The following is an 18,392-nucleotide window of genomic DNA, read 5'->3' on the forward strand; positions in this document are numbered from 1 at the left end:
TCATCCAGCATGCCATCAGAACAGGAAAAGAAATACAGAGCATAAATTTGGTGGCAGAGCCTACACACCGAAAGTCAATGGGTCAATTACCATACGATTGTGATGATCCACGCAGGCTAATGCTCTTAAAGCTCTTGTTGAACCATATGAAACCACAAAGACAACAAGAATGAGTTGGACAGAGTCAACACCAAGCATATGGAACACCTGAGGCACATTTTTCCTCGCATGCTCTCTCTCTCTCTCTCTCTCTCTCTCTCTCTCTCTCTCTCTCTCTCACACACACACACACACATGCACGCAATTTTGAGAAGACAAGAAACAAGAAGATAACGAATAAAAAACATTCTAAGAAAACTCGCAAAAGGCCACAGACAATGGTGAGAAAAATCTCAGGGCAAAACTTTCCTTTTCCCTGAGCAGCAATATGTAACAAAGGGCCTGCCACCTCTGGCTTTGACCTGATATACATACTTGCTGATAACACCACAATTACATTAATATATACACACAAAAAGAAAATCCACCTGATCTGAGACACCCTTCGTGCCACTCTTTCTCAAGGGAACTCTGATCCATCTTTCCTTATGCAGAGGGAAACCGAAGTCAGTTTGCGACTTGTAAAGCTTTTGGCAAGGGGGAAAAGAAAATTACAGATTTTGGAGGTTGTCACACATGCACCAACAATGCTCCAAGCACAAGAATCCATGGAATCATTAACGTGATAGAAGCTGCATCAATAGTGAATTCTAGTGTCATCATCAGGAATAGTGTAAAACAGCATTAACAGTGTCATAGTTCACAGAAACTTGGAACATGGGCAAAACCATTCCAGGTCCAAGTGCCAAATGGATCTGGGTGACCAACTGAACAATTCAATTCCAGTATTAGGATGTAGCACATTTCAAGCAGATAAAGACTCGAGCAAACTGTCTGAATCTATATTGCAAATTATCCCAACTGGTCGGGTCAAAAAACCAACCAGTAGCGCAAGTTTCAAACTAAAATGCAGAAAAATCAACATGTATGCTAGCAACCGCTGTTCCAGAAAAACAAAAAGAGAGAAAGAAAATTGGAGAGAAGTTGAAGAAAGTCGTACATGAAGTTGGAGATGGTGAAGAAGAAAAGTTTGATGGCAAGACCGGATAGGCACCATCTCGAGTAGCTACAGGTGCAGAACCTTCAACACTCTTGCCTGGAGCCATTGCAGACTTACTTGGAGGATGAACATGAGCAAAATAACCAACCTGCAAAGGTGATCCTGCAGGCAAGCCGAACAATGGGGCAGGAGGATCCCCTGGCAGCTGTTCCGGTGCAGAGGGAGAAATTCTTGGGGCCACATGGGCATTTCTTTTATGACCCAAAGTAGATCCAGTATGGCACTGGGATGGAGGCGGTGCCGGGTGGAATTGGTGGTGAACAAAACTAATTGTGGGGTGAGGTGGAGGTGCAGAAACTGGGGCTACATGAGAATTATGGTGATGGTGGTGATGGTGACCATGGTGATGGTGATGGTGGTGATTTTGGTGAGGAGCTGGAGCAGGGCTTGGTGAACCATCACCACCGATTGGATATTGCAAATAGGATGATAACCGAATCTCCTTTACTTTACCAAAAACTGTGTGATTAAGGCCAAGGTTTCTTGCTGGGGAACTGGTTATTGCTCGAGCCAACTGCTTCAACCTTGGTTGAGCAATTGGAAGTCCAACTTCAGCAAAAATTGATGCCTGGACAATAACCGGGGGAGACAACGTTGAGCCATTTAAATTAGTCAATCTCACATATAAAGCCTGCATTTCAGTAGAAAGCAACCAATCAATGTGCATGTCCAACATTATCAGTTTAAGTAAATTAGAGACAAGAAGAGGCAAACATCATGTCCCATAGCAAGGATCCACTTGAATCAATTTACAAAAAGATTGATGGGTGTTGGAATGAGCAAAACCTCATGCTGCCTGAGATGCAAACCCGCCTTCAACTGGCTCTTCAACTCATCAAAATTCTCTTGGATTTGGTATATGGGATAGTTCAATGTGAAGTTAAAAAGGACCTGAACTTTCTGCAGAAGGAACGCATTTTGCTGTGGAGCAATAGTTATTCCTCCAGGGAATTTCAGCACCTGAAAGAAAGATGGGACCCCAAACATGTTTGGTGTCAGCTGAAGATTTGATTGCTGTATGACCAAGGCTACCAAAGAGGCCCTCAGTACACTCAAGCCAGCAGAAGAAATGTACGAGTCTTCGGCATATGGGAGGACACCAAACACAACATTCGTCCAGTTTGATTGAGAATCAGAATGCAGTGATATAATAACGACCTGTTTGTATTATGATGTTAGCCATAGGAAAAGAAGTTGATCAAACTAATTAGACAGAATGAAAACATACAAACACTAATCAAACCTTGGTATTGGGAACCCCAATTTCTTCCAGTATATCATACTCAAGCTTTACAATTGCAGATTTTGCACCCAGCAATGACACAGGCCTTTGCAGTTTGAAACTTGCTTTTATTTGGGCTGCAGACAAACTCCTCTCAGTCCAAAAGCTTTGTAGGTTGTTTATGAGTATGAAAAGAGAACCTCGTAAAGAACAAATATATGATAAACCAAATAACAAAAACTTCAATAATAGTATTCCCAACAGGATATATACATTCAGTCTGCAAGCTAGAAGTTAAATATGAACAAAAATGCAATAAGCAACCACATTCTTCACAAGAGATGGCATCAACCTCACCATGGCACTTGCGAAAGGATGCACACTTTGGACAAGTTTTAAATGAAGTAAACTATCAGTTAAAATCAGAAAAAAAAATGTTTAGACGACCAAGAAGTACAGCATACCTACAAGTCTAATTAACATCAGTGCACCTACACATCACCACTACTAGGTCTGGTTAAAAGACAAAGACAAACACAAACTAACTTAAAAGAGCAGTTGATCAGGACACGAGAAAATTGGATGGGGTCCAGGAAACTTTTCACTTGTATATCCTTGTCTCTGACATGAAACAGGACATTATGAAACCAAACATTTATCCAACTTTAACAAAATAACCACCATAAACTTATCTTTTGAGTCTCAAAATATCTTAAACATGCAAACTAAAATAAAATTAAAAAAATACTCAAGCTAGCTGCAGAATAAGGCTCCAGATATCATCCATGGATTCCTTGACTTTTTTTCAATTTAATTTTTTATTCTTCTTCCCTTGTTAAAATTACCCAGGTGTGAGTTTTAAACTTGACTATCTTTGATTGATCATGTAGTCAACAGACACAGACTTCACTGTCACTCCTTTACAAAAAGATATCACTTCAAGTGATAAAAAATACAATGGACTTCAGCATCATAGAGTAATAATCATATCAAATCACAGTAAAATCAGATACAGGCACAACTGCTAAATTATGTATATATTAATATATATATATACATATACTTATATATATATACATTCGTATATATATAAGTATATATATACATATATGTATATATACATAATTTATTTTCTTTTTCTGTACAACCAAAAACCCGATAGGGGTGTTTTGGTAAATTACCATGTATTTTTTCCCTTTTGTATTTTTCCTTTTTTCTTTCTTTTTCCCTTTTGTATTTTTCCTTTTTTCTTTCTTTTTCCCTTTTTCTTTTCCTTTTTTTATTTCTTATTTTTCTTTTTGAAGGACCATAAGGGGCCCCACCCATCTAGTCGTTGGGGCCCCAACGATCATATTTATGACCGTTGGGGCTCCCAACGACTAGAAGGGAGCCCCCTTTATGGTCTCCTCTTTAGCTCTCCTCCTCTATAAATAGAGGAGGCTCACACTTGTAATTGCATGGGGTTTTCACCCTCCTCTTTCTTTCTTCAATAATATTCAACTTATGACTTTAAGTCATTTTCTACTTTTGTGAGTTTTGTGTGTACACTTTTAGTGTTTGTGTTCTTGGCTCTTGTGGTCACTCTTAAAGAGTGCTTTTGCTCTATTGGTGCTTCCGCCTCTTTTCATTACATGGTATCAGAGCTTGGTTGGTGATTGGGCTTCTCTTTGTTATCTTGGGACGTGTGTCTCTCAAGCTTTTGAAGAAAGAAAGAATATTTGGTGTCGATGGAACGCGATTCTAAAGTTGAGCTTTCTTTTAAGCTCAATGGGTCCAACTATCTTATGTGGGCCTCCGCTATGGAAAATCATCTAAGAGGTAAGAAACTTTGGGGTTTTGTTATGGGAACTACTCCCGAACGCTCTCTTGTTCTCACTAAAATCGAAAATGAGGTTGAAAAAACTTTAGATGGTGATGAGCGCATCAAAGCTATCAATGACCATCAATCCAAAGTTGAAGATTGAGAAAGTAATCATGTCAAAATTTTGTCATGGTTTATGAACAATGTAAACCTCAAAAATTGTGCTAATATTGCCAAATTTAGAAGGGCCAATGAGGCATGGTTCTTCCTTAAGGGTATGTATACCCAAAAAATTCTTGCTCGACAATTTTTTTGTCAAGAAAAAATCCGTTCCACCAAACAAATGGATATGAATGTCCGGGACTACTTTAGCTCTCTAACCCCTCTTTGGGATGAACTTGTTCTTCTTGAGCTTAAATGGGTGGCTCCGGAAGATATTGAGTTAAGAAGGGAACAAATTGAAAAAGAGCATTTTTTCCAATTTCTTCATGGTCTTCGACCGGAATTTGAACAAGTTAGGGCATCCCTTCTCCATAGAAGTAAAGCCTAATCCATTGAAGACGCCCTTTCCGAAATATGCCAAGAAGAAACTCGACTTGGCCTAAGCATTAAGAGTGATGAAGTTTGGGTCGTTACTGGGCCCAGATCAAATGTAAAAGCATATAGACCTCCTCACTTTAACAAAAATAATGGGCCTAGAAAGGGTGTGATATGTCACTATTGTAATGAACCGGGACACATTAGACCGGTTTGTCCAAAACTTAAGGGAAAAGTAGTCGTGGTTGGAGAAAATTCTCCAAAGAAGGAAAAAGAAAGTGCCAAAAGAAGGAGATATCAAAGAAACTCTTAATCATATCTCCGAAGTTCTCCAACATGTTCTCAAGACTTCTTCTTCAACATCCGGAGCCGCCATCGCCTATTCTTCATCACCTTCAGGTATGTGGATACTAGACTCCGGTGCTTCTTTTCATATGACATCTCATAGAAACTCTTTTTCTAATGTTTTTTCCGAACCCATATCCTCTTATGTTTCAACGGCCGATGGAACATCTTTAAAAATTGAAAGTATTGGAACACTTGATTTTAAAAATTCTGAAAACTTTTTCGTTCCTAAAGTAAAAATTGTTCCAAAGATTAATCTAAATTTTTTTTAGTTTCCCAAATCACCGATCATGGATGCCAAGTCTCTTTCTCACCTAAAGATTGCACCGTGCAGGATCTTCAGTCAGGGAAGCTGATTGGGCAAGGCCATAGAAGGGGTGATCTCTATTTTATGGATTTTTTGACTCTTCCATCTAAGTCATCTTGCAATATTGTAAAGGACAAAAGTATTGGAATTTGGCATGAGAGACTTGGTCATCCAAATTTTGTAAAAATGTCTTTTTTTCCTTTTTTGAACAATACTTGTAAAGGTAATCACATGACTTGTAAAGATTGCATTTTTGGAAAATCTAAAGCTACTCCATTTCCTCAAAAAAATTATTTCACCACTCGGCCTTTTGAACTTGTTCATTCCGATGTATGGGGACCTTCCCCTATTTTGTCTTAAGGAGGATTTTCGTACTATGTGGTCTTTATTGATGACTTCACTCGATTTACATGGATTTACTTCTTAAGTCGCAAATCCGAAGTTTCCTCCTTCTTTAAAGAATTTTATGTGATGGTTAAAAATCATTTTTGGGGAAATCTATCAATTCTTAGGTCCGATTCGGGAGGCGAATACCTATCCAATGAATTTCAAAGTTATTTAAAAGAAAATGGAATTTGTCATCAACGTTCTTGTCCCAACACTCCGCAACAAAATGGTCTTGCGGAAAGAAAACATAGACACATAATAAAAACCACAAGAACGTTATTAATTTCAAAAAATATTCCAAAATCCTTTTGGGCCGAAGCGATTCTAACCTCAACATACCTTATCAATAGAATCCCTTCATCTTCTTTGAAAAATCTTTCTTCATTTGAAAAACTTTACAATATGTCTCCCGATTATAAAAGACTAAGAATTTTTTGATGTAAATGTTTTGTTCTAACTCACAAAAATGATAAACTTTTTCCTAGGGCGATTGAATGTATTTTCTTAGGATATGGCGAAAAACAAAAAGTTTATCGATGTTTTGACATACTCAAAAACAAACTTTATATCTCAAAAGATGTCACATTCCTCGAAGAAGAAAATGGTTTTTCGCACAAACCAAATGAAAATATTGATTATTTCTTTTTATTTGAATTGTTGCCTCAAGAAAACATCATAGATGATCATATTGATCCTAGTGAACCTCTCATAGAAGATCATTTTGAACATCCAAATGATGATCAAAATTTAGAAGAAAATGTTTCAAGACAAACACAAGTCTACTCTAGAAGGAATGAAAGAAATCCACCTTGTGCCCTTGAAAAAATCTCTCAAAGTGAGTCGATTGAAGAAACCTCTCAAAGAAGATCAAATCGTATTTCTAAAGTACCAAATAGATTTGTATCTTATGATTCTTTTTCTCCAAGCTTTCGAGCATGTCTACTAGCTCTTCACTCCTTTCATGAATCATCTCATTACAATGATGCTAAACAATATGTTAATTGGAATGAAGCAATGGAACTGGAACTTAATGCTCTTAAAAGGGCACAAACTTGGGAAATCAATGATCCACCCAAGGGCAAGAAACCCATTGGATGTATATGGGTTTTTAAAGTAAAAACTAAGAGTGATGGTTCATTAGAAAGATATAAGGCTAGGTTAGTAGCCAAAGGATATGCCCAAGAGTATGGGGTAGATTATGATGAAACTTTTGCCCCAGTTGCTCGAATGACTAGTGTTCGAGCTCTTATTGCAATAGCCTCTATTAAAAAATAACCTATTTTTCAACTTGATGTCAAAAATGCATTTTTAAATGAAAATTTAAATGAAGAAGTTTATATGGAACCTCCTCCAGGTATGAATTTAAATAGAAAAAAATTAAAATTAAAAAAGGACTTATATGGACTTAAGCAAGCTCCAAAAGCTTGATATGACAAGTTTAGTAATGTATTAATCAATTTAGGATTTACTTCTTGCTATACTGACACTGCTCTTTTTGTTAAGAAGACAAGTGACTCCATTGTTATGCTTCTGTTATATGTTGATGATATGATCATCACTGGGAGTGACAAAAAGGGGGTAAATGATGTAAAGTCTATGTTAAAAGAAACTTTTGATATGTCTGATCTTGGATACTTGAGATATTTTTTAGGAATTGAAGCAGCTTATTCCGCGCGAGGATACATCCTATCTCAAATGAAATTAGCTGCAGAAATTTGTACCAAGTCAGGAATATCTGATGAAAAGAAAGTTGAGACTCTCGAAGTTATCAATGCAAAACTGAGACTTGAGGATGGTGTTCTTCTTGAGGATCCAACCCCCTTCCGTCAATTAATTGGATCCCTCACCTACCTATACATCACACGTCCAGATATAGCTCATGTGGTTCATGCAGCAAGCCAGTTTCAGCATGCACCCACTTCGGTTCATATGGCGGCCGTAATGAAAATTGTGTGATACGTCAAAAATACCATCTCTAAGGGACTCTTCTTATCCACTTCCTCATCTCTTGAGTTAACTGCTTTTACTGATGCTGACTGGGGAGGAAATCCCAAAGATCGTATCTCAATTACGGGTCTTTACATTTTTTAGGTGAATCTCTCACTATCATCCACTGAAGCTGAGTATCGGGCCATGGCAATGACAAATATGGAAATCGTATGGCTCAGAAGTCTCCTTGGTGACATGGGCGTCCTCATTTCCACTCCCACCAAGCACTGCTGTGATAACAAAAGTGCGATATACATTGCAAGCAATCATACTTTTCATGAGCGGACCAAGCATATCGAAATGGATTGCCATTATGTTCGAGACGAATATCTCAGAGGAACTATCACATTACCATATGTTACTTCAGAATATCAACTAGCTGACTTCTTCACCAAAGCGCTCCCAACTCCACGATTTATGTTTCTTCTTAGCAAACTTTCGGTCTTCTCCCCGTAAAGTTTGAGGGGGCGTGTTAAATTATGTATATATTAATATATATATATATATACATATACTTATATATACATATACTTATATATATATATACATTCGTATATATAAGTATATATATATATGTATATATACATAATTTATTTTCTTTTTCTGTACAACCAAAAACCCGATAGGGGTGTTTTGGTAAATTACCATGTATTTTTTCCCTTTTGTATTTTTCCTTTTTTCTTTCTTTTTCCCTTTTTTCTTTTCCTTTTTTTATTTCTTATTTTTCTTTTTGAAGGACCATAAGGGGCCCCACCCATCTAGTCGTTGGGGCTCCCAACGACTAGAAGGGAGCCCCCTTTATGGTCTCCTCTTTAGCTCTCCTCCTCTATAAATAGAGGAGGCTCACACATGTAATTGCATGGGGTTTTCACCCTCCTCTTTCTTTCTTCAATAATATTCAACTTATGACTTTAAGTCATTTTCTACTTTTGTGAGTTTTGTGTGTACACTTTTAGTGTTTGTGTTCTTGGCTCTTGTGGTCACCCTTAAAGAGTGCTTTTGCTCTATTGGTGCTTCCGCCTCTCTTCATTACAAACAACGTGATACATGAGAATCAGAAAGCAGCACCCTCGTATTGATCACGAGATAGACGAGAACATTGAACCCCATGAAAGGAAATAATTAGACAAAATAGATAATGGGCATTATACTCATAAAGAAACTGCAGTCTAAAAGGCAATCATGCATGATAAGTTACCCAGGTAAAGCAATTATGCAAGACAAATCAAATAACCAAATCTATTCACACAGATACTCAATTTTGCCCTCTGTCTCGTGTCATCTTATATATTAGTCATACTGAAAACTTCATAAAAATGGTAGTATCCCCGTATCCTCAGCCGTATCCAGGCAACGTAGAACCAAATACTACATATGCCACTGCATAAAACACACTCAAGAATATAGACAGAGCAAGTAAAACACAATTACGTTTGTATATTCCATGTAGAACTCCCAAAAGTAAGTCACAAGCATGACCAGTCAGAGAACCTCTGAAACAAAAGAATTAATACTGGTACACCTATTTGAGAACTAAATTGGATAATATAGAATAACAAAACTATATTTTATAAAAGGAAGCATATGCATGGACAAAACAGAGGATGAAGTGACAACTATCTTAAACATGGTCACCAAAAAAATCAGAAATTTGTTAGTAATGCACAAACAATCATTATTTAGCAGCATTGTCATCAGTCACAATTACTTCCAAAGGACTGTGTATGAAATCACTATAACAAATGGATCATCTACATCAAATCACTAACAAACTAATCATCTAAATCAAGAAACACAGCAGCACGCTCATGCTATCATACTCCAGCAAACATACCATTTATGTCAATGGGGATAACTACTAAACAAGAAAAGAAATCCTTTAAAATCAGAAGATATCAACTTAGCACATGAAGGCCTAGCATCATTTTGATGATATTAAACACAAGAACCAAATAAACCTCATGGCATCTGAAAGATCCACATCTATGTCGCCTGGGTATGGGTGCGGGTACGGGTACTGAGGGTACGACACGGCAATTCCAAAAAAATGTGGGTACGGGGACACATGCACAGCAAACACGCTGCCCACTTAGCTAAAGGTAAGTTTTATGAATAATAGTCAACGAAAAATTTGCATATCCTAAAAGTAGTCCCCATATGTCTTTATTAGCCAAGCTTAATCAGGATAATCGAGCTTAATCAGGTTCAGGCTCAAATGCCTGATCAAGCTCGGCTCATTTAATTACTCGGGCAAGCCCGAGACGGGTTTAAAAGAATCAAGCCCGAGCCAAGGGGTATTTTAATCTCATAGTATCCATTGTTAAGATATTTTATCTTTTATATATAATATACAATGTACATATACATTATATATATATATATATATATATATATATATTTTGTTTATAGATTATTTGTAGATATAATAGGTCAAAGCTTTTAGGGGTATTTTGTTCATTTTTCCTTGTAATAGGATCTACCTATTAGAGGCAGAACTCTCTTCATACTTTTTTTATTTTCTTTATTTTTTTCTGTTTTTGTTGTTTTTATAGGTATTGTCAAGGGCATTATTGCCCTTGACAACATGACCGTTGGGGCATCCCAACATCAAGAAATCTAGCTATTGCAAATGGATATATATGGGGCATGTTGTCCCTGGTATTGTATGCATTTTATGAAAGGAAGATTATAATTTTTTATATTGTCGGTTTGACCTTTAGTGGTCTTTTGTGTTTGAAGTTTTGAACCGATGTTTGGGTTGCGTGAGTGATCATCTTGTCCCTTGTATGAATCCTACTGGGTTGTGCTTTGTGAGATCGCTCCCATTTTGTTACATCTATATCATGAAGGAAACCTTTAAAATTTATTTCATCTATGTAATTAAGCTCTTCTGCATTTCTATAAAAGGAAATCCATCAAAATACTAAATCCAATTGAGAACCTGTCTAAGAATTAAATCCCTCTCACTGCCTTAAATGCACAATGCAAACAATATATTGAAAAACCTACAACTTATGCAATGATCCCAAATATACTACTCATGACATGCTTGACGCTACTTATGTCCCTCTGACAAGACTACCTCCAACAAAATGTGCCTCTCGAAATTAATTATGACCAGTCAAAACTTTGATTTCACATAACCTCCGTGTATTATGCATAACTTGCAACACCAAAATCAAATGTTTAGAACACTCAATAAAAAATGAACAGCTTTTATTTCTTTATTTCTTTATTTCTTTCCATTTTTCCTTTTTTTTGGGCATTTTCTCATAGCCAAACTGCAGTGTAGCCCCAGGTGATATTTGAAAATTTGAACCCCATATGCCCTCCCGTCAAAGATAAGATGGCTCCAGAAATAGTATTCAAACACCTATTACCAAGAATATCATGACAAAAAATGGAGATCTATTCGACTAATTCAGCAGCAGCGTTCACGAGAACACTGCAAGATACAATCTAAAAGGCTAGCAACCATTAGGAAACTCAAAATAAGTCGCATCAATTTTGAACTTTGCGTTCAAAATCCATACCGGTGACACCCAAAAATTCATCCTGTTGTTTGTGCTTTGTTCTCGAATAGGATATATACTTTGTAATTATGAGTATTCTCGTCCAACTTTTCCAAGAGAAAATTAGTAAAAAAATTTGCTTATAATGCCAGAAATACGAAAACCACATGACAAGCAATGGGGAAAAAGGCATCCAATGATAGATTATCCGAACCACAGCATAAATTTCTTCAACCACCAGTAACCTGGGTGAATATAAAAATTAAATATCAACAACGTCATCAGAAAAAAGGTAAAACCCCGTTCACCTGCCAGAAAGAAGAAACAGAAACACGGCAAGGCCGCATTAATAAGAAAAACACTCAAACACAGTTGGAATCGAAGACGTCTACAAATCGGGAAAGTGAAAAAAAAAATCAGTTTTTCCTCGTAAAAGTCATAAATTCAACAATATCACCAAACATCCATCGCCTAATTCCACAAAATAAGAATTTCATGGAAGAAACCCTAAATTTGATACATTCGTCAAATGCTATGAGCAAGCCGTGACACATGCAACTTCCAAAATGCAGAAAACCCGTAAGAAAAAATAACAGAACAAAGAAATTACACCGAAGGCATTCAAATAGACGAAATCCACTTGGTTTCCTTTGTACCGAAACCAAACCCTAAGCAACAACAATAGAGGGGAAACAAGAAAAGCTAACAGCCAGGGAAACAAAAAAAACAAACAAAATCAACAATGTAGATGTCTCCAGGTCCCAATTCCTCACAAACCCTATTCTTCATCTTCCTCCCACACAGATCTCATCCCAAACCCCTTCCCAATCACCACAAACCCCTAACCCCGCCCAAATGCAGCTACCAGAAACCACGCCAAAACCCCGAAAACAACTAACAATGGCGGGAAATTTTACCTCCGGAGCGCCAAAGCTCCAGATCCTCCCGATCGGACCGGCGGAGAAACGGCGGCAGCCAGAAGACCGACGAGACGAGGACGGCGAGCCCGAAGACGACGAAGACAAAGCACCTGAGGCTGAGAAGCCGGCGGATCACAGAGGATCTACTGCCGCGATCCTGCCGCCCGCTGCCGGAGCCCCGGATCGAGTGCCGATGAAGGCAGTGTGGCAGCCCCTTCCTCCTCGAGCTTCCCCATGGCCGCGCATCCTCCGCGAGACCTACAACGCTAGAACCGGAGGGGAAACGCGACGGGAAGCGGGGACCTTGAAGAGGGTGGTTCGATCGTCCGTCTTTGTCCTCCTCATGAGTTAGGGCAAAGGGACTCTCCCTACTTCGCTCTCTGCATCGGCTGCTTGTGCAGTTTCCGCATCCAAGCGTTCGTTTTTCAAACAGCTAAAAAAAAAAAAAAACTTTTATAAGATTGAATTCATTCACCTGTGCGCTGTACACTACTTTTCTTTTTCTAATTTATAATTAAAAATGGGAATGGCCTCATGGAAATGACGAAATCGCTACTGTCCTTTGCTGGGATTGACGAGACGGCGGACTGACTCAAAAGTGGTCTTCAGATGGAATTTGGCTCCCGTTTTGATAAAATGACGAAACTACCCCTCATTGTGCCACGCTGCCAGGTGGGTAGGGATCTCAATGGGTCAGAAGTAATCCGACCCAAATCGGATTCGGTAGCCAAATCCGGATCGGGTTCGGATTCCGTATTGAGTTTCCCATTCTAATCCGAGTTTGAGTCCAACTAAAATCCGAATCCCATTAAGTGTAAATATCCGATTTTAAGTGAGTGAATCTGGATTTGGCTTTATATGATTCCATCAGACTCCTAATCCGAATTTGATTAAGTCGGATCCAATTAGGTCAGATTTGATAATATCTAGATCGGACCTGAACCTGAGTCCGACCATTTACATCCCAAACAGCTGGGTATGTGCAATTGGATCGGATTTGATATGAATACCCATCCAGTTAAGGCACTGGAATATGTGCAACCCTGAAATGACACCCGAATGTGTATTAATTGAGGTGGTCATTTGATAATTATTTAAAACTAAAAAAAAAAAGGTTAAATGTATTCTCAAATTGAGTAACAATAACTGAGACGCGGAACTTAGGATGGGTAAGTAATTAAATTATTTTATTTCATAAAATGACGAACCTACCCTTTAAATTTTATGGCGCCCACGCAAGCACTGAACAGTTGTCACACTTATGGACTCATTTAAGTGAAGCATAAATCACAAATTAAAATGCGGTCAATTTAAGGAAATGACAGTAATACCCTTATGCCTCTCTACCTTTTCCTAGATGACTAAACTACCCCTACAATGTATTAACCACAGTGAGGGGGCGTTTGTTGTTAATATTGCACATTGGCAAAATCCTAAAGACGCACTTAACGGTAAACACTAAAAGAGTATTTTAGTCATTTACCATTACGAATTAATTAACCTTAAAAGCGAGTCCGCTAAAATCTCGGACGGTTTAGATCCGATTCGGATCTGTTTCGAGGGGACGGCTTACCAACTGCAGTTAGGTCTTTGACTTTTGACTTTTGACTACGAACCACCTATCCAGCCCAGTCAAGAGCAGTGCAAGTTGGTCAGGTTGGATCGAGTTAGTCATAATGGTTTTGAATCTAGTGGCTGGCCAACAAGTTCCTGGGTTCAGTAACAAGAAGGACGTCATTCGGCTAAGCCCAGGTCAACTGAATGAAATCTAGTCATCCCCAAAATCATCCCTATTGCCATAGTCATACAATTTCGTTGTTTTGTTTTTTTAAAGGCAAGCTGGGGTTAGAACAGTTATACAATTATACCATTGGGTTTTGAACCTGTAACATCTCAACACAAGGTGGCTTGACTAACTGCTCCTACCAGACAAGCGGAGCCTCGTTGGTATACAATTTCATTGTTGCAAGTTGTTTTTTAATCTTGATTTTTTATCAACCCTAAAGAGGTTGGCTAATTTGGAGCGGGTGTCGGTAATCAGAGGGGCAATCCAGATTCGACTCTCGTGGGCATTACCCCTTTTACAAACCTAAGCATGCACAAGACCTGTAGGTTCTTCCTCTTCATCTTCTTCTTCCTCTTCATCTTCTTCTTCCTCCTCCTCTTCTGCTTTTTAATAATCAAAATTGGCAGTCAGATTTGATCAAAACAGCTAACGATAATGAGATCCCAAGGGGTGTGAAGGCAGAGATGATTTTGGGGACGAGTCGATCTCGGTCTCGAGTCAGTGGTCATTCAAGCAACTGGGAAGGCTATGCACATACGGATGGGGCTGCACGCAATCTGTTAACAAGGAGTGTGTTGAGTCTAAAAAAAAGACTAGAAACCAAGTTGGTGGACGCATCGAACCCACCACTGAGTCGGGCAGTGAAAGAACTCAGACCACACTCGGTTCGAATATGTCCTGCGCTTTCTACCAAGTGAGGTTGGGTCCGAGCCTAAAGCTTGTCTATGAATGTTACTAACTGCCTCATATCTAACCTAATTCGGATCTAGACCTTACTCCACTGCCTCATATCTAGCCTAATTCGGATCTAGACCTTACTCCAAGACAGAGCCAGACTTGTAAAGAGGCCAATGAGGCTTGGGCCTCAGGGCCCCTGGGCCCAAAAAAAATTTAGGGGCCCATTTTTAAGGCCCGAGCTCCCCCCATTTGTTTAGAAAAGGAACAATCAATTCTTTTAGGAATCAATTCTTTTTCCAATTTACTAGTCCCTATAATGGATCCGAGCTAAAATGTCCAGATATTAAAAGAACCTACTTTTTTTGGCGATAGTGTACGACACACTGTGTTGTATGATATGTATAGATGCAATGCAATGATCTATATGTTACGGTATCATAAGATATGATCATAAATCTTGTCATTTTTATGACATTTTTTACCACATTGCTTCAAAGTAATTTGTTTTTCATTTTCTTTTTCACCTACAATCTCTAGCATCACGTCTCCTTGATATTTTATTGGACCAAATTTTCATCTTTCTTCTCTTGATGGTTTATGGCTCCTGTATGTTGGGCATATTGTTTCTCAAATTAGACCTTCCTTACATGTTGTGTTTTTTTTCTAATGTTCTCTTGTTTTAGAACTTCCTTTGTCCTTTGAGGAGTTTGCACCACTGACCACTCTCATTTCTCCATTTATTTTTTCCCTACCCTCACCATCTTTTTTTATTTCTCGTGTTCTTTTAGTCAATTTTCCACCATTAGGTTCTATTGGTTTGTGCCCATTTGTGTGCTTACATGGCTTTTTACTTGCTACTGACCTTTTTTTTTATTCTTTTTTCTTGAAAAAGGCAATTCTTCTGGTTAATTTTGCCACCACCATGCACTTTTTTCTTCATGTCTTACAGTTCTTATAAATTTAAGGGAAATTGTCAATAAAAAATTATCATTTTACTCTTTGGAATGTGTTGTGTATGATCATGGTGCTACCGTGTTGCCATAAGGGTGGTTCCCATCTGTGGTGGAATTGAAAAGAGTCTCCATTTGATCTTCTGAGAAACCAAATGGGTTGGTGCTTAAACCAAATATTAGTTTGTTTTTTCCATATTCAGAGGATTTGTGCATGAAATCTCCCTCTTTGGCCATTGTGGGGAGTTTCGCATTCGCTCCCAGAGTTTCCCATTTTCCAGTGTCATGGATGAAGCTAAGAAACTAGCAAGTGACATGAGGTTTGAACCTAAATTTCGAGAAAAATGCATAACCCAAAGAAAGAAACAGTTTGATGAAAGTGGCAGTGACGATGTAATACTATCAAGTGAAGAATCTTTTAGAGTATAATATTTTCTGTTTATAATTGATCAAGCTCGATCTTTCCTTCAACTCTGGTTTGAACAATTTAAATAATATGAAGAGACTTGGATTTTTGTTAAACTTAGAGAAGTTAAAGACTGAAGTCGATCCCTTAAATAGCTTAAAGAAGTATTGTGAGAAGCTTGATAAATTTTCAAGTCATGATGGACGTTCAAATATTGATGGTTATGATTTATCTACAGAGTTGATGACCCTGAGGTGTTATTTAACCACTGAAAGAACGACAATTGATGTACTACGCTATTTGGCGAAACTGAATGGTTTATTCTCAAATGCTTATATTGCTTATAAGATTTTGCTAACAATACTAGTTACCGTTGCATCATCGGAAAGAAGATTCTCAAAATTGAAGTTAATCAAGAATTATATTGGATCAATTATGTCTCAGGACAGATTAAATGGATTGGCTATGTTGTCAATTGAGAAAGAAATGGTTGAACAACTTGATTATACTGATTTGATAAATATTTTTGCATCTAAAACAGCTAGACAAGTAGTGTTTAAGTAGTTTATATAAATATTTTAGACATTGTTATTTGATATAATATAAATATTTAGAATATCATATTTGTTTAGTAAAAATATAAATCTTATCATTATTTCAACTCAGGTTGTGTCTTATTCTCTTGACTTTCTTGTTTCACTGTAATTTCTAATTTCTAATTTTTGTTAGCAGTTAATTTTTGTTAATTAATTAATATTAATTATTGTTAGTTAATTTATGTTAATTAATGTTATTACTAGTTAAATATAAAAATAATATAAATATTTGTATTAGTTAATCTTTGTTAATTAATGTTGAACAACTTGATTAAACTGATTTGATAACTATTTTTGCCTCTAAAACAATCAGACGAGTATTGTTTAGGTAGTTTATATAAATGTTTTATACATTTTTATTTAATATAATATAAATATTTGGAATATTATATTTGTTTGATGTTAATGCAAATTTTATTGTTATTTTGATTCTTTAAAAAAAAAATGGAGGCGCTGCCCCCCAAACTCCTACTATTAATAGGGGGCCCATTTTTTCCCTCCGCCTCAGGCCCCATAAAACACAGGTACGGCTCTGCTCCAAGAGCCTCGGTCTGCCAGCCCTAGGTGACATCTAGCTTTTAGATCATTAATTTCTTGATGTTCTTTAATTAGGGTTGTTATTTTTTTTTAGGTTTTTGTTTTTTATTGGGTTAAAATTATTGGTTTAGGACATTTGGTTTCTTTTAAATATATTGGTTGGGTTATATAAATATATATTTTTTTATCTTGATTATAATCACTGAGATTTATTGAGAAAAAAATATTATTTTGTGCTTAAGGGATTGAGACTCTCCTCCCAACAGTCCTTTTATCTCACGTAGGCCGGCATGATTAATTGCCTTCCTTTCTGCCATGCAGACGATCAAACTTATAACTGTTTTAGGAGTTTCCTCTTGAAACCCCCTTGCTCTCTTTTATTTCAAACAACTCTAAGCTCAACTACTAGAAACACTTTTAAAAAAAACAAGCTTTACCGTACTCTTAGCCCTAATTTAGAATATGCCCCTTACTAGAGTCGGTTTTTTACAACGAACAGTTGAGTAATTAGGTTAAAAGGCATTGAACGCGATAATGCCTTTGTTGTAGGGGTGGCAATCGGGTCTGGTTGGCGGGTCATGTCGGCGGGTTGGCGGGTCAGCATACCTCAACACGTACCCGACCCGTTTATTAAATGGGTCGGTTGTGGCAAATATGAACCCGGCCCATTTATTAAATGGGTAACACGACACGGTTAACCTGTCTAATAAACGGGTTGGGTCGACACGACCCGATTACACGAGACTGCGACCCATTTATTAAACGGGTCGACACGATAACAGACTCGGCCCCAAAAAAAAAACATATTATACATAAAAATAAATAATAAAATAATAAAATTTCTGATAAATTCTTAAAAACACAAAAATTCAATAAAAAACCTGATTCGCACAACAATAACCCATAGAATGAAACAATCCGCGAGGAAAACCAAGACTGTGGCTACAAAAATCACTTTTGATCCGAAGAAATTAAAAGAAACATCCAAAAACAAAATCAAATCTTTTCAATAATAGGGAAACTACAAAACCTGAGTCATCTGACTCTAACTAAGATAGAAATCGACGATCTTAACACATTCACAAGGAAAAAATAAAATGAAATCACAAGGAAACCTAGTTTCTCGTCGGAAGAACCATCATATCAACGCATTCAAAGACGTAAAAAACAAACAAACATGGAAACCAAAATGGATCGTTTCGTCAACAAAAAGATCAAAAAAATACCATATGAAGTCGATGAGAACGACCTCTGAGAACC

General features: G+C 37.4%; 1 protein-coding gene across 1 annotated transcript; it reads right to left on the bottom strand.

Annotated features, from left to right (window-relative positions):
• Nucleotides 1-420: 420 nt before the first annotated feature.
• On the bottom strand, nucleotides 421-15,830 carry LOC149819731 (uncharacterized). Its single transcript, XM_089983474.1, has 6 exons — nucleotides 15,675-15,830; nucleotides 12,177-12,612; nucleotides 2,403-2,518; nucleotides 1,946-2,317; nucleotides 1,100-1,790; nucleotides 421-731 (listed from the first exon to the last, which is right to left on the bottom strand). Exons 1-6 carry the CDS (start codon nucleotides 15,828-15,830, stop codon nucleotides 670-672), a joined length of 1,833 nt encoding a protein of 610 aa, XP_089839600.1. The 3' UTR covers nucleotides 421-669.
• Nucleotides 15,831-18,392: the final 2,562 nt, after the last annotated feature.

The sequence above is a fragment of the Nuphar pumila genome, chromosome 12, assembly GCF_984573655.1.
Source record: "Nuphar pumila chromosome 12, dmNupPumi1.hap1.1, whole genome shotgun sequence".
Lineage (NCBI taxonomy): Eukaryota > Viridiplantae > Streptophyta > Magnoliopsida > Nymphaeales > Nymphaeaceae > Nuphar > Nuphar pumila.

Excerpts from the sequence above, each read along its gene's own strand:
- LOC149819731 (XM_089983474.1), bottom strand. The coding sequence starts at position 15,830 with ATGGCCAAAGAGGGAGATTTCATGCACAAATCCTCTGAATATGGAAAA. Across the intron at positions 1,791-1,945 it reads TGCATCTCAGGCAGCATGAG|GCTTTATATGTGAGATTGAC; the intron begins GTTTTGCTCATT and ends ACTGAAATGCAG. Across the intron at positions 732-1,099 it reads TTCACCATCTCCAACTTCAT|CTTCTATCACGTTAATGATT; the intron begins GTACGACTTTCT and ends CTATTGATGCAG.